This window comes from Emydura macquarii, unplaced genomic scaffold (genome assembly GCF_026122565.2).
Source record: "Emydura macquarii macquarii isolate MOO-44397 ecotype Brisbane River unplaced genomic scaffold, CSIRO-AGI_Emac_v2 contig_973, whole genome shotgun sequence".
Taxonomy (NCBI): Eukaryota; Metazoa; Chordata; order Testudines; family Chelidae; genus Emydura; species Emydura macquarii.
In genome coordinates, this window is record NW_027131110.1 from 860,754 (window position 1) to 877,044 (window position 16,291).

Below are 16,291 nucleotides of genomic sequence, written 5' to 3' on the forward strand. Positions count from 1 at the left end.
AGGGGTCACTAGAGCCAACCCTATGGGTACCACTAGAGGGAAAACCTTCCAGCGAACTGTGCACATGCCACACACACACATACTTGGAATCAACATGAGGAAGCACTTGAAGAACAGATACTTTCACTCTTGCACATTGGGGAAAAGTACACCCTCCCTATTGCTTAACCTGCCTTTAAAGCCCCCTGACGAATGTCTTGGCCTTGCAGTTACCAACACATCTTGCAAAGAAAGAACAGTTACTTATTCTACAGTAACTGTGTTTCTTCAAGATGTGTTCTCCACATGTATTCCATTTCTGGTTCACATACGCCTTATATGCACGAGATAGATTCTTTTGGAGTTTGCTGGAACCACACCTGTTCCTTAGATACACTCTCACCCCACACAGCCAAGGGCATAGAGGAATGGGGGTGGTCATAATCACCCTTCAGTTGCTTTCTAAATCAGAATCCAGGTGGTACAGGACTACACAATAATGGGGAAGGAGGGCAGGTCAGGGCAGGTTGTGGAATATGTGTGGACAACACATCTTGAAGAACCACCGTTATTGTTAACTAAGTAACCATTCTTTTTGTGATTATCCACATGTACTCATCTGGTGACTCATAAGCAGTGATTTCATGTCCAGGAGGTAGATACTCAGAGTCTGCTGAAACAATGAGTAAAACAGCCAAAGTGAGTGTCTGATCAGGAGCTTTCCAACAAGTAGCGCTGGTGTTCAGTTCACACCTTCACCCTGTTGAGTGGTCTACAAATCTGAGATTGGAATGCCCCTTAGAAGGGAAACTGCAGAGGCTGCTTGAGCTCTAGTGGAATGGGCCATAATCTGTGAAAGTGGGTTCAAGCAAGCTATTGTGCAGTATGCCCTGATACAGTCAAAAGCCCCATAAATAATCTTTGAGTGGGTATCAGCTGATGCTTTATCCTGTCAGAAAAGGTCAGGAATCTCTGAGAACTCCTGAACGGTCTTGTCCTAGTCACATAGCAGGAAAGAGCCCTGAGCACATACTAGGTGTGAAATTTGGCTTCCCCTTGACTACTACAAGGCTTTGAAAAGAAAACTGGCAGGTGGATCACTTGATTTAGGTGAAAGTCTGAGATAGTCTTGTGCAGGAACTTTGGATGAGGCCTTGGTGTCAACTTGTCTTTATGGGATAAGGTATATGCCATGGCGGTCTGGATTTCCCTTATTCTCTAGGCTGCAGTTCTAACCATCAAGGAGGTTTGCAAAGTTGAGATCCAGGTAAATCTGACAAACTATGTCATGTAGGTCCAGCAGGCATGTGTCCTAAGAGCATGAGATATGCTCTGACTAATGATGCCAGGTGAGCCTGGAATTGATTGAGGTTTGACATGGTGAGGAATCTGCCCTGTGGCAAGTAGGCTTTTGCCACTATGGAGTCAAATAATAACCCTATGAACTATGTCTTGAGAGGGATAAGAATGGATTTCTCCCTTTTGACTCTGAGACCTAAGGGGGCAAAGAGTTGCAATGTTACTTGAATGGAGTTGCTCACTTGTTGAGATCATCCTCTGGTTAACCAGTTGTCAAGCTCTAGGTAGATTTGCACCCCTTGTATCCTTAAATAGGCTGCCATAACTGTAAGGCACTTGGTCAATACTCTGGGAGCTGTGGAGAGGCCTTAGAGTTTAAGGGCTGACTCGTTTTAGGTTAAGTTAATATGGTTAATTTAAGATGAATAGGGGGAGACCAGTTAGGAGAAAGCAGTGACCTCTAGAGAGAGTGCCCCTAGAGCAGCAAAAAGTGGTTTTAACTTTAACTGTCTTGCAGAAGAGGGAAGCTCAAAATATATATAATTTTTTTGCTGATATATATGCAAGAGAGCTATGGAGGTGAATCAGCGCCTGCAATGGCTGGCTGACTTGCAAACACAACAACAGAGGCAGCAACAATTGTTCAAATGGATGGCATTGCACCAGGAACAGTAATTACAATGGATGGCAGATGTGTTACTGGCTGCTGCTCCTCAGGGTCCCTCCATGATGAAGAATGCATCCTCTGCACTTCAGGGATCCACTTCAACCCTGACGCTTCGCAAGATGATGACAGACAATGACCTAGAATCATTCTTGGTAAATTCTGAAAGGGAAGCCACAGCCTCTCAACGGCCCTCAGTTCAGTGGGCAGTATGGCTTGCTCCACTCCTCACTGGGGAAACCCAGGCACCATAACAGAGACTTGATGATGTGGCAGCTCAGGACTATGGAACAGGTGAAATCTGCCATATTGGACTGATGAAGTCTAGAAAAATAAACATATTATCATGTTTCTGCCACGATCTCTACCCCCAAAGCATTACCCAAAGGCTAAAGGTCTTTTGCCGGTGTTGGTCAAAGCCAAAGACTCAAACAGGGCCCCAGAGAGCAGAACTCATAGTTATAGAGCAGTTTGTACAGATTCTTCTGCCACTGGGCCAAGACTGGGTTTGTAGACACCGACCAGTAACCCTAGCAGATGCCACCTGTCTTATGGAGGACTAACTGGCCACTTAAGTCACCCAGGGGACCCTCTGCTGCAGAAGTACCCGCAAAATACACACTGGAGAATGAAATGGATTAAGTACCCGAGGGTGGGGATAGCCCACATTGGTTAAACCCTAAGAAAACCCAACACCTGACTAGTCATTGGGCAGGACAGCCACACCCCTCAGGGTCCGTGGGTAAGATTCCCCCAAAACAGCAGGCTCACAGCTTTAAATGCCCCACCAGCCCCCAATCCGTGCCAACACTGAAACAAGGGCCCAGTGAAACTTGGAAAGAGGACAACAAGACAAGGCTGCAAGAAACAAGCGACAGACTCGACAGTCTGTTACTCCTTCATGACTGTCCTTATATGGAGTGTAATTTCAGGCAGATGTGCACAGGAGAGAACAGAGTCCAGAAAAAAGCACCAGGGAAACTCACAATTCCAGTACATATGAATGGCCAAGAAACACTGGTCCTCCTCAACTCAGAGTTCAACCAGACATTTGGCCAGAAACAGATAAGTGGGAACGGTGGAAAGCTGGCAAAGGGGGAAATTTCTAATAAATTAATTCATAGCGATATTCCCTGGCATCCAGCATGTCTGTAAAAATTGACTGCTGAAGGATAGCAGGGCCAGATGAAAGTATGTGTGTCTCCAGATCTCCCAACCCAGTGATATTAGACTGAGACTGGACATATTTCCCTGAACTCTTACAGAAGCTTCTCTTAGCACAGGAGCCTGAGGAAGACACTTCAGAAGAAACAGCAGGGGGCCTGTTCCCTCTTATGGACCCTGACCTACTTACCTCCCAGCATAGAAGGAAAAAGTCCCAGACATAGAAGCGTACAGAAAGGACAGAGGAGAGAGTTGAGAATGGCAAGCTTCTACATAGGCATAATGGAGATCACAGATTCTGTAGTCAATCCGAGCAATGCAGAAGATGTTGGGGAATGGCCTTCCATGGGCCCAAATGAGACATCCTTTTGCAACTCTACCCAGAGAGGCTAACAGGCTTCTTGGATTTCCACATGGAGCAAAGAAATGATGAGACTTTGAGTCGGGCCTTCAAACAAGTAGCAGTAATAGCTGACAAGGTTGTGAGCCTCCTGAGAGCATGGCAGTATTCTCATTTTGTCTTTAAGACGAACTTGTTATATTGCATAGACCAGGACAAGCAAACATGCGAGATATAGACCAATTGCTAGCACCCCAGTTATATCAGCACAAGCTCCTACATCTAGCACACGCAATGCCATGTGCAGGACACCTTGGGAAGGATAATACGCTGTGTATGATCCTGGTCTGATAGTTTTGGTGAGGGATCCTTAAAAAAGTTAAGAATTTCTATGCATCATGCCCCGAATGGCCACTAGTGGCCACCAAGGGTGTACCACAAGCTTCACTGGTACCCCTTCCCTTATTAGAAGAAATAAGAATCGATTTGATTGGCCCTCTAGGGAAAAGTGCTTCTGGACACCAACATATATTTGTTATTGTGAACTATACAACCCGGAAGCTGCACCAGTCCGGTCAACGAATACTAAGACTATTAATTATGAGCTGCTGAAGGTCTTCGCGTGATAAGGATTCCCAAACAAATCCTGAAAGACCAAGGAACAAATTTCATGTCCCAGATGATGAGAGAGGTGTGTGTCCTATCGAAAGTCAAAGCTTTACACATATCCATGTATTATCTGCTGACTGATGGCTAAGTGGAAAGATTTATTCAGACGCTAAAGAGAATTCTCAAGAAATTCGTTATCCAGGACTCTTGACATTGGGACTAACACCTCCCCGTCCTACTCTTCGCCATTAGGAAAGTACTGCAAGCCTCAACAGGGTTTTCACCATTCAAACTGCTATACGGGAGACAGCCAGGAGGTACATTAGACCTGGTAGGTGAGACATGGGAAAGCCAGGCTCCAAGAGCTGAAAACCTTGTACAGTATATCTTAAAGTTACACAAGAGACTGTATGCTATGGGGGCCTACATTAAAAAAATCCTCAAGGAAGCACAGGAATGACAATAGCAACATTAGAACAAAAGGGGTGTGACTAAGCACCTTCCAGCCAGGCAACGAAGTTCTACTGCTTCTTCTAAGCTTTGAATTAAAGCCGATGCCCAAGTGAAAAGGCCCTTAAGAGGTGGTAAAGAAGGTAGAAACTGTGGACTATGTAATCAGAAAATCACAGGAAAAAAAAGGAACACATTTACCATGTAAATTTGCTGAAGCTATGGAAAGCCTCTTTGTCACGCCGTATCCTGAGGAACCGGACCTGGGACCTTAAATTAATGGCTGCCTGAAAGAAAGCTCAGTGCCCCTCAACGAGACCTTAAATTAGAATCAAAAGGAACAGATACTCCAACTCCACTTTTACAAAGGTATCGTCAGTCCACCCTGCGAAGACGTCCATTGCCCACCATCATATTAATATGGAGCCTGGTAAAGTAATATGGGAAAGGCTCCTGCCAAACAAATTGAGGGGGGCTGTAAAGAAAAAGCTCAAGTCCATGTAAGAACTCCAGGTAATAGAAGAATCCCAAAATGACTGGAGGAGTTCTATTGTGATGGTTCCAAAGTTGGATAGCACACCGTGTTTCTGTATAGGCTTCAGAAAGGTGAATGCAGTTTCAAAATTTGATGCCTACTCCATGATGTGGGTGGACAAACTATTAGACAGGTTGGGAGAAGCCCAGTACATCACCACTTTGGATCTGACAAAGGGGTACTGGCAGATTCCCTTAATGCCTGACTCTCAGGAGAAGATGGCTTTTTCTACACAACTTGATCTTTTTCATTTTTAAAATGCCCTTTGGGTAACACAGGGTGGCAGCTACTTTTCAACTTTTGATAGACTGATTACTCCAATAGCATAATCAACAGGCGGCTACATTCTTGGATTTTCATAGTAAGGATTGGGATTCCTATCTGAACAAAGTAGCTGCCATTCTCTGATCACTGAAGGAAGCTGGGTTAATAATTAACTCTGCCAAATGAATGATAGAAAAACAGGAAGCCCATTACCTGGGATACATAGAATCACAGATGCATAGGACCAAAAGGGACCTCAAGAGGTAATTTTGTCCAGTTCCCTGCACTCAAGGCAAGACTACGTAATAACTAGGCCATTCCTGGCAGGTGTTAGTCTAACCTTATTAAAAACCTCCAAAGACATAGTCAATTAAGGGCAAGTCATGCCTTACAGTCAAGAACTCCTACCAATAAAAGACTAGTTCAGGCCTTTCTAGGCCTATCCGGCTACGATTGTCAGTTCATACTGCATTTTGCCTCAATAGCAGCCTCACTAACTGACCTAAATAAGGACACCACCCCAAGACAGGTCTTATGGATGCCCACCTGCGAAAGGACCTTTCAAGAGCTTAGGGAGATACTCACCCAGTGTTGTATAGTCCAAACTTCAAGAAGGAATCTGCAATATAAACAGATGCATCACAGGTAGGGATGGGGCAGTCCTTTCCCAAGAGATAGATGGAGAAGAACATGCAACAGTGTACATCAGCCAGAAACACTTTCCTTCTGAGAGGGTATATGCAGTAATAGAGAAGGAATGACTGGACACCAAGTGGCCGATAGAGACCCTACAGACTTCACATTTGTTACTGATCATGCCCCTTTGCATTGGCTGAATGTAATCGAAGAAATGAACCAAGGATCATGAGATGGTGCCTCATTAATGATCTGGAGGATGGAGTGGATTGCACCCTCAGCAAGTTTGCAGATGACACTAAACTGGGGGGAATGGCAGATACACTGGAGGGTCAAGACAGGATACAAAGTGACCTAGACAAATTAGAGGCTTGGGCCAAAAGAAATCTGATTCAACAAGGACAAGTGCAGAGTCCTGCAATTAGGATGGAAGAATCCCATGCACTGCTACAGACTGGAGACCGACTGGCTAGGCAGCAGTTCTGCAGAAAAGGACTTGGGGGTTACAGAGGACAAGAAGCTGTATATGAGTCAACAGTGTGCCCTTGTTGCCAAGAAGGGCTGCATTAGTTGGAGCATTGCCAGCGGATTGAGAGAAGTGATTATTCCCCTCTGTTCGGCACTGGTGAGGCCACATCTAGAGTACTGTGTCCATTTTGGACCCCCCCACTACAGAAAGGATGTGGACAAATTGGAGAGTGTCCAGTGGAGGGCAATGAAAATGATTAGGGGGCTGGAGCATATGATTTATGAGGAGAGACTGAGGGATCTAGGCTTGTTTAGTCTGTAGAAGAGAAGAGAGAGGAGGGATTTGATAGCAGCCTTCAACTACCTGAAGGGGGGTTTCACGGAGGATGGAACCAGGCTGTTCTCAGCGGTGGCAGATGACAGAACAAGGAGCAATGATCTCACGTTGCAGTGGGGGAAGTCTAGGTTGTATATAAGGAAAAACTTTTTCACTAGGAGGATGGTGAAACACTGGAATGGGTACCTAGGGAGGTGGTGGAATCTCCATCCTTAGAGGTTTTCAAGGTGCAGCTTGACAAAGCCCTGGCTGGAATGATTTAGTTGGGGTTGGTCCTGTTCTGAGCAGGGAGTTGGATTAAATGATATCCTGGCATCCCTTTGAACCCTAATATTCTATGACACCTGTTGTTGCAACTATAACCCTTCCAGATATGACACTGGACAGGAAGTTTGCATTGTAATACCCATTTTCTGTCAAGAGAAGTAAGTAGTCTTTGCCAGCCAAACGGCATCAGCTTTGATGGGGGGGGTGGGGGGGTAGGATATGTAATGGAGTTTTTACAAAGCCCATACTGATCTTAGACAGATGGGAGAGGAGATTCTTCCCTGCTTACAGGCAACCAGGCTGACCACATCCCAGCACAGCTGCCAGAACTGCTAATCATGGAGGCATGCACCCACAGCTGGGACCAACAAGGAAAACAAGCCCAGCTATAAAGGAAAGAGAACAGCAAGAGAAGGGGAAGTAGAAAGGTGTGAGACAGTGGAAGGGCAAGAGCCCCATGTCAGGCTGCCTCTAAGAAACTGAGAGGGAGACCAAGGAAGATGGCAAGCCCTGGAGTTTAAGAGCTGATTGACTCATTTCAGGTTATGCTGATGGACTGGGCTAATTTGAGATAAGTAGAGGAAGACAAGTTAGAAGAAAGCGGGGACTTCTACAGAGACTGCCTCTACAGCAACTGACAGGCTCCCAACGGTCCTGTCAAATTTGCTGACAGGAGGTTGATGCAGAGTGTATGGCAGAGGAGGAAAGAGCAGAATGTCTCCATCTCTGGAAATTCTGTCTCTTCCTCAGGGGTTCTGTTGATCTCTGGTGGTGCGGGGAGCATGGACATCTGTTTTGGGTGGTTCGGTGCCAAAACATTGGTATTGGAGTGGCATGAGCAGGCTCCTCAAGCTGTGCCAAGTTTGTTCAGTGACCTGTCTGGACCAAGCTGTCAGCAGGACCTAATCCAAAACTTGAACTGCCCCCTGGTTTGGACTACTCTGGGTCATCAAGTGAAATCTGTCTCTCCAGTCACTCAGAGCAGTGCTCCTTGCTCCCTCTCTCCTCAGAAAATTGCATTGAGGAGGCTTTGGAGGCTCTGAAGCTGTAGTCAACAAATAGAACTTTCTGGAAGCTCTGGGTGGACCCATGGGTTACTGGTCTGGTCATTTTCTTCACCTCAGGTTTGGAGAATTCCTTTATGGACCTCTTCAGGAAGAATACTGTTAGGTAGAATTCCCTTCCTTTCGATGTCCTCTTTGAAAAGGAGCAACATGTGGTGTATTTATGTGGAATATGTACTCCAGTGAGGCTGAAGTATTTTTTGAGTGTCAGTCACTAAAATGGAAATCTGCCCTGTGGAGGGACAGGATTTAATTCCTGGGATTTTGATTCTGCCATTTCCAGGGTCCCCAGTGTTGGGAGACCCCCAAAGTTAAAGACCTTTGTTGTTTTGGGGGTTTTTTGCCAATGGTCTTAAACTACGCTAACTTAATTATACTAAGGAATTTGAAACTAAGGACTAGAGTAAAAGAATCACACAATGCTCAGAGATGCAGACACTGCAGGGGATTCTGTCTCTGCCTCAGATGGAACTAAAGGATGGTTGTGGCTGCCCTACCCTTTATGTTCTTGGCTATCAGGAGCAACAGGGCACCCTGGGTGCGGGTGCAGGTGCAGGCCAAGCACACACTGCTATTCACACAGAATCCAGTCTTGGGTGCACAGGCATCAGAACAGAATATATGTGGACAATCCCTTGAAATATAATCCAACCTAAATTTCCTCCAAGATGCCAAACCCACCAACTAGCCATCCCCCATAACAGGTAGTCTCGTTTTCCCTTCCCAGCTGTAAGAGTCCCCTCTTCCCAGTTCTTTCCTTCATAAGCATCTGTCCTTCCTTATATACCCATTTATTGCGATGAAACCCACTCAAGTCTCCTTTCCAAGACCCCAGTCCCGACCTAACTTTGAATACACCCAGTTTCCAGGCATCCGGTGTCCCTAAAACAACGAGAGTTCTGTAGCACTTTAAAGACTAACAAATTTAATTTCAGTAGGCATAAGCTTTCGTGGGTTGCATCCCACTTCCCCTAAAGTTACATTTTAACAATAATATACTAAAGAAAGTCTTAACAGGATACACAAAAATCAAACAATTCCTGAGCCTCCAATGAAATTTAGCTGACTGTAACCAAACCGATCACATATCAACTAATGAGAATTCAGAGCTGAGGCCTCATTTATGATGATAACCCCCAAAGGGAATCTTTTCATCAACCCTAGAAGAATAAATTTTCTCTTTAAATATATTTTGAGGAGAGTAATGCTTGAAAGACCAAGACTGAAATGAGTTTTAGTAATTTTTGAGTAGATTTCCTGTTGCTGATAATCCTGCCTAAAGAGCTAGCATTTGTTTCCTTACCACCACATTGTTCTCTTTTGTACGTGTATGCTAATTTATTAGTTTAGTGTTACTTAAAAGGGGCTGAGATTGTCCCCTGCTTGTTTGTTGTTGCAGCCCATGCAAATAAGGGCTACTTATGAGGGCTGGACTTTTAGAATTTATTTATTTTTTAAATACACAAATAATAGCAAACTTTGCTAACAGATACAAGGAAAAAAATAAGGTTAAGATTTGATCTAGCTTTCCAAGTTCCCCCTTTAAAGGGCCTATATTTTCCTTAGAAAAGATCTGGGAATTTTTCCATAGAAAATTAAGCAGTAACAAAAAAAGAGATCTTTCTTCCCAAGAGGAACACTCAAGAGAGGGCTGTAATGGCACTGCCAAGAGTATCATCTATTTAAACATTATATAGAGTAGATAGCAGTACCCTTCTATTCAGATCACGATGAAGCATTGTAGTCTCCATTGGCTGTATCTCTGTATTAAAGATAAGGTCATATTAGGGTCACATTACAGAACTTCATGGGAAGCCTCTGGCCACGCCCTAAAATTCAGTTTAATGTATTTTAAACATTCTTGCCTGTAAGTGGAAGAAGGAGCAGGGCACCTGCTTTATTTTATACTAAGAACATGTAATCTACTCCTTTATTTTATACTAAGAACATGTAATCTACTCACCATGAGAGAATGACAGTATGGGATGGAAGCCGGAATCCAGCAGTGCTATACGCTCTTCTAAGGACATAGTGTCAGGATCTATGGCCTGGATAGAAGTTTTACAACCACACAGGATGCAAGTGCTAGGCCATTCACAGCTACACTTCATGGTGAGAGGCTTCTGCGGCTAGTAGAAAGGAAAATAAAAATCAGCCATCTATTAAGGGAAAAACCACCAGTGTTTTCTTCAATTAAAGAAGGGATGCTGAAGTTCAGATCCAATGTTTCCACGGTCTGATTTCTACAGACAAACACTACCTTTCATGCCTTAGCAAACTTTCAAAAAGAAAGTATGTAGATAGGTTTTGAAAGATAAGACATAACAGTGGTTTTGTGGAATGGGTCATCTCCAGTGAACCAATGGAAGAATAAACCAGACACAGACACACACAGGTCCCAGTGCCCACTCTGCAGCAGTAACAGCATGTATGCAGGGCATAGCAAGAAATACAATCACCTCCTTCTTTCAAGTACTCTCCCTGCTCAAGGATCCCAGCTCTTATCCTTTGAAAAAATCATTTTCACTAGTACAAGACTGGAATTATCCTTGTGGCTGAAGGTAAAACTGAATTACTATAGTATCTGGTAATTATAGTTAGGCCTATGATACTAACATACAGCACTATTTTAAAGGGACAATTCAAGAACCCATTATATAAAAGTGACATTTCCAAGTGAGTGTAGCTTGTTTCTTGTATCATCTAATTTTCTTCCATTGATAATATCTGATATACTAAATGCCTCTTCCTCTGATAATATGTTGTGGTCTGCAAGCTCAGTCAGCCAGAAGAGGGAGCACTAACAACCTTTTGCCCATAGCTGCCTTTCTTATTGTGCTGGTAAACAAAATTGAACCATGTTGGCTTTGTGCTAACAAATGACGAGGAAAAGGGCTAGAAGGAAAATAAATTTAATTTTCACGCTTCTTAAAGATTATTCCAAGCAACAGAAATTTACAGGTTATATACAGTGAAAGGGGGAATAGCACAATCAAATAAGTCTCATCAGTGTGAGAAAACTGGATATTACAAGAAACATCTTATATTGAATTGGAAACATCAAAATAAAGAATAAAGTGTTTGTAGCGTAAACACTCTAAGCTAAAGGTAAGTGGTGGGAAATAGAATTTACATCAGTGAATAAACTAAAATCATAGTTACGTTGTCATTGCTCGCAAGGGCATCATCTGTGGTCTGAGCACCTTACTGGGATTCAGGAACTCTGGCTCTAATCCCAGCTCTGACAGACTCCCTGTGATCTTGAGCAAATCAATGTCTAAGTTTTGGTTTCCACATTTGTAAAATGAGAATACCAACCTCACAGGGATGTTTGTAATGTGAGATCCTTGCGATGAAGAGGGTACTCCACTGTGTTTTACTTAATAAAAATGCAGGATAGGTAGTATTTTAGCAGCCATGTGGCTAAACTCACTGAAAGTTTGCACCTACCTTCTTGCTAAGGTGAGACACAGTGTTCGCTCGGACCAGCTTGCGTTTCTTGTATCTGCAAATGGGGCGGATTCTAGCTGCAACACAGCTGTTGTCTGGTACAGAGGGTACAGCAGCCAGGCTAGCCAATCGTTTCTGTTTGAGAATCTCCTCAGCATCCAAACTGGCCAGAGAGCTGCTGTTGGAGTGGCTTAAATGCAAACTGCAATCAAACAAAGAAATCAGACAGTGAGCCTCATTCAGAACAAGAAAAGCAAAATGTAATACTTCACTGTGATAGCTGTGCTGACTGATCACCTCCAGGTATTTTCTTAGGCAGTTCATGATTTTTATTAGTTTGGCTCCTTACTACAGCTGTGCTCCTTCTTAACTTAGCCTCTAATAATTCTTTAGGGGAGAAAGATGCACAGCTGCTTATGCATCTGGATGGAAATGAATACTAACAGTCATAGAATCATAAAAATGTAGAGCTAGAAGGAACCTTGAGAAGTCATCAAGTCCAGCCCCCTGCTCTATGGCTGGACCAAGTAAACCTAAATCAACCATCCCTGACAGGTATTTGTCCAACTTGTTTTTAAACGATTCTGGTGACTGGGGCTCCACGACCTCCCTTGGAAGCCTATTCCAGAGCTAAACTACCCTTATAATGAGAAGGTTTTTTCTAATATCTATCCTAAATCTACCTTGCTGCAAAATTAAGCCCATTACTTCGTGTCCTACCTTCAGTGGACATGCAGAACAATTGATCACCATCCTCTTTATAACAGCCCTCAACATATTGGAAGACTCATCAGTTGCCTCTCAGTCTTCCTTTCTCAAGACTAAACATGCCCAGTTTTTTCAACCCTTCCTCAGAGGTCAGGTTTTCTAAACCTTTTATCATTTTTTGTTATTCTCCTCTGGACTACAATTTGTCTACATCCTTCCTAAATTGTGGTGCCCAGAATTGGACACAGTTCTCCAGCTGGGGCCGTACGAATGCCAAGTGGAGCAGGACATTTACTTCCTGGATCTTACATACACCACTCCTGTCAATAAACCTTTTAAAATATACACGCCCCAGCGTTTACTTAAGTATTCCATAGGAATCACCCTGAAAAACGTGGTCCCACATCACTCTGAGGGTGCACTTTGGGGAGGGATGATGTCAGGGATCATGGGTTTTGAAGTTCCAACCTACCACCCAATGACTTTAATAATTATATTTTTATCAACTGCTAAAATTTGCAATTTTCATGTTTAAAGTAGGTGAGGTATCTGTTATTAATGGCATGCATCTCCCCTTTAACAGAGTGGGCTTTTACAGTCAATGGTTTCATTTGTTCTCAGATAATAAATCTAAAGACAGGAGTTAGCAAGGTGCTTGCTGTTCTATCTCTATTTCTTTTGTAAATAGGAGACCAGAGAGAAATGAGAAGAATTTTTCTTATCTCTTCTCCCTAGGAACTGTACACTTGTATTTCAACATTCAGCTTGCAACCAGTTGCTTTAAAGTTTTAAAAATGACTGTGTAAAAAGGAGAGGTTACTTACCGTAACTGATGGTTCTTCAAGATGTGCAGTCCCTATCTGAATTCCAGACATGGGTATGCATGCACTAGAGCTGGAACTGTTGAAAGCAGTATTTGTTGACCCACATGCACACCTTGCGTCATTTACTTGGTATGTTTGAGGTCTCCTGGGGCTGCGCAGGTTGACATCTCTCCAGTTTCCTCTTAACCGCAGGCCTTGCTTGTAGCAGAGGGAGGGGGGGGGGCGGCGGCAGGACTGGAAACCAGATAGGAACTACACATCTCAAAGAACCATCAGTTACAGTAAGTAACCTCTCCTTCTTCGAGTGCTAGTCCCTATGTGGATTCCAGATATGGGTAGTGTAGCAAGCAGTAATCACAGTTTGGGGGTGGGCGCTAGGGCTTGGCTGATGTGAGAGTTTGCAGTACTGCACGGCCTACTGGTGCATCAGTGGACAATAGATTAGCTATGGTGTAATGCGCCGTGAATGTATGGATGGAGGCCCAGGTTGCTGCCTTGCAAATATCCTGCCATGGAACATGGGCAAGGAATGCAGACATGGCGACTTGTGCCCGTGTGGAATGAGCCTTGATGGTCGGCAGTAGCAGGATGTGGCAAGGGAGTAACACTCCGTGATGCAACGGGTGATCCATTTCGAGATTCTTTGGAAAGAGAAAGCACAATCTTTGTGGTGTTCTGCTATCATGACAAAGAGCCTGGGCAAGGCCCATAAGCACATGTACAGTAGAGGTAGAAGGTTAGTGCATGACGGACATTGAGGGACTGCAGAGTACGTTCTCTTTTGGAGGAATGAGGTTTAGGATAAAAGACTGGAAGATGAATGACCTGACTGAGGTGGAATGGAGAAGCCACCTTGGGAAGGAATCTGGGGTGAAATTGTAGGGCGACTTTATCCATGTGGAACACGGTGAAGGGAGGGTCTGCCATCATGGCTGCTAGTTCACTGAGTCGCCAGGCTGAAGTGACATTGACAAGGAAGATTACTTTCTTCTTACTTTTCTTACTTTCTTACTTTCATGAGTCCAATCCAAATACCAGGCCATGAGATGGAGTGGTTGTGGGTTGGGATGTTGGACCTGGCCTCATTATTGAGTGAGCAGGTTCAGCAGGGGAGAAGGGAGATTGGCGGGTGGGACGAGAGGTGGAGGAGCTCTGTAAATCAATACTGGTAGGGCCAAGATGGGGCTATGAGAATGAGTGTGGCTCTGTCCGATTTCACTTTGCACAGTACTTGAGGAATGAGTGAGATGGATGGGAAGGCATAATAGAGGCCTGGTGTCCATGGGAGGAGAAAGGCATCTCCTTGTGATCCCATCCCTAGAGCTCCCCTGGAGCAGAAAAGGGGGAGTTTGTGGTTTTCTGGTGAAGAGATCTCAGCGGGGAGTACCCCACTGCTGGAAGATGTCACAAAGAGTGGGATTGTGGAGTGGCCATTCGTGGTTGTGATGGAAGAAGCGGATGAGGGTGTCCAATAGGATGTTGTCTGTTCCAGGTAAGTGGGTTGCTTGTAGAGTGTTATTGTGTTGTAGGTACCAGTTCCACAGTCGCAGTGCTTTCTGGCAAAGGGATAGAGACCTGGTTCCTCCCTGTTTATTTATATAGGTTACGGCTGTCATATTGTCTGTAAGGACTTGTACATGTTTGTTCTGAAGGAGTGGAATTAATGTGTAACAAGCACGCTGGACCACTCTTAGTTCTAGGAGTTTGATATGCATTCTCACCTCCTTGGGGAACCACAATCCCTGAGCCATGTGGTTCTGTACGCGGGCACTGCACCCAACGAGTGAGGCATCCGTTGTAAGGGTGATATCTGGGGTGGGGTGGTGGAAGGGTATACCTCCCAAAACCTTGGCTGGGTCGCACCACCCTAATAGGGAAGCAACCACTGGCAGCGGGAGGGAGACTCGTTTGTTGAGATGATCACTCTGTTGGTTGTAAACCGTCCTCATCCAGTGTTGAAGGCATCTCATATGGAGTTGGGCATGTGGTGTGACTGATATGGACTCTGCCATGTGTCCCAGGAGCAAAAAGTAGTGGTGGACGTCCATGCATGGGCAGCACTGTAGCCGTGATGACAGGGCTGTGAGGGCAGTGAACCGATCTCCTGGTAAAAAGGCTCATGCTGCTCGAGAATCCATTCTGGCGCCGATGAATATGAGCTCTCTGATGGGTATACATATTCCAAACTCATCCAGAAGCATCTGCAAGGCCTGAATGGTAACAAGTAAGCACTCATGGGGTGGTGTAACTAGGAGCCAATCGTTCAGATATGGGAATAAGGAGTGGCCCTGGCAGCGCATGTATGCCGCAACTATCGCGAAAACCTTCGTAAACACGCAGGGCACGGTAGATATCCCGAAGAGAAGGACACGAAACTGGTAGTGGGACTGTCCCACCTTGAAGCGAAGGAACTTGCGGAGGGCAGGATGGATGTCTATGTGAAAGTATGCATCCTTCATGTCGAGAGCTGTGAACCAGGCCCCAGGTTAGAGGAAAGGGATAATTTGGGGCAGTGTGACCATACGGAAACGGAATCTGCAAATAAATTTGTTCAGAGCTCTGAGGTCCAATACTGGGTGAAGATCCCCTTCTTTTTTCGGTATAAAGAAATAGGGGGAGTAGAACCCATGGTCCCAGTATGGAGGCAGAACTCGTTCTATGGCCCCTTTTTGGAACAGCGTATAAGTTTCCTTTTGTATGGGTTGAATTTGGGTTGGGTCCGTAATGTTGTCTCGAGGTAGGTGTCGGGGTGAGAAGGAGTGGAATTCTATCAGGTAACCTCGGTGTATGATGTCTAGTCAGTGGTAATCTTGCTCATCACTTACCGAGAACAATTGCAGGCATGTGACACAGTTCTTGAATCCTGCTTGTTTGGGCACAATCCCCCACGTGGGGTAGATTGCCACAGGGAGGGAAAAACGGAAAAAAACGACTTCTCTTAATACACTAACTGTAACTAAAAATTAAGATCTTTTAACTATGCTATTTAATTTTTTTTTTCCTAAGCAGCTGAATAAGAGAAGAGGAGCATCACGAATCTAGCCATGCGGCAGTAAGAGGGAACTGAAAGGTGTCAATCCATGCAGCCACAGGAGACCTTGGACATACCACATGAATGACATGAGGCGTGCACGTGGATCGACAAATACTGCTTTCAAAAGTTCCGGTTCCAACGCATTGCATGCATGCGTACCCACACCTGGAATCCACATAGGGACCAGCACTCGAAGAAG

At 44.6% G+C, this 16,291-nt stretch overlaps 1 protein-coding gene across 1 annotated transcript in view; it reads right to left on the reverse strand.

Annotated features, from left to right (window-relative positions):
- LOC137150566 (KAT8 regulatory NSL complex subunit 1-like) overlaps positions 1-16,291 on the reverse strand; it is a 129,321-nt gene that overhangs the window by 24,032 nt on the left and 88,998 nt on the right. The window contains 2 exon segments of the mRNA XM_067544509.1: positions 10,040-10,205; positions 11,527-11,728. Of these exon segments, the coding sequence (XP_067400610.1) occupies positions 10,040-10,205; positions 11,527-11,728 (368 nt within the window).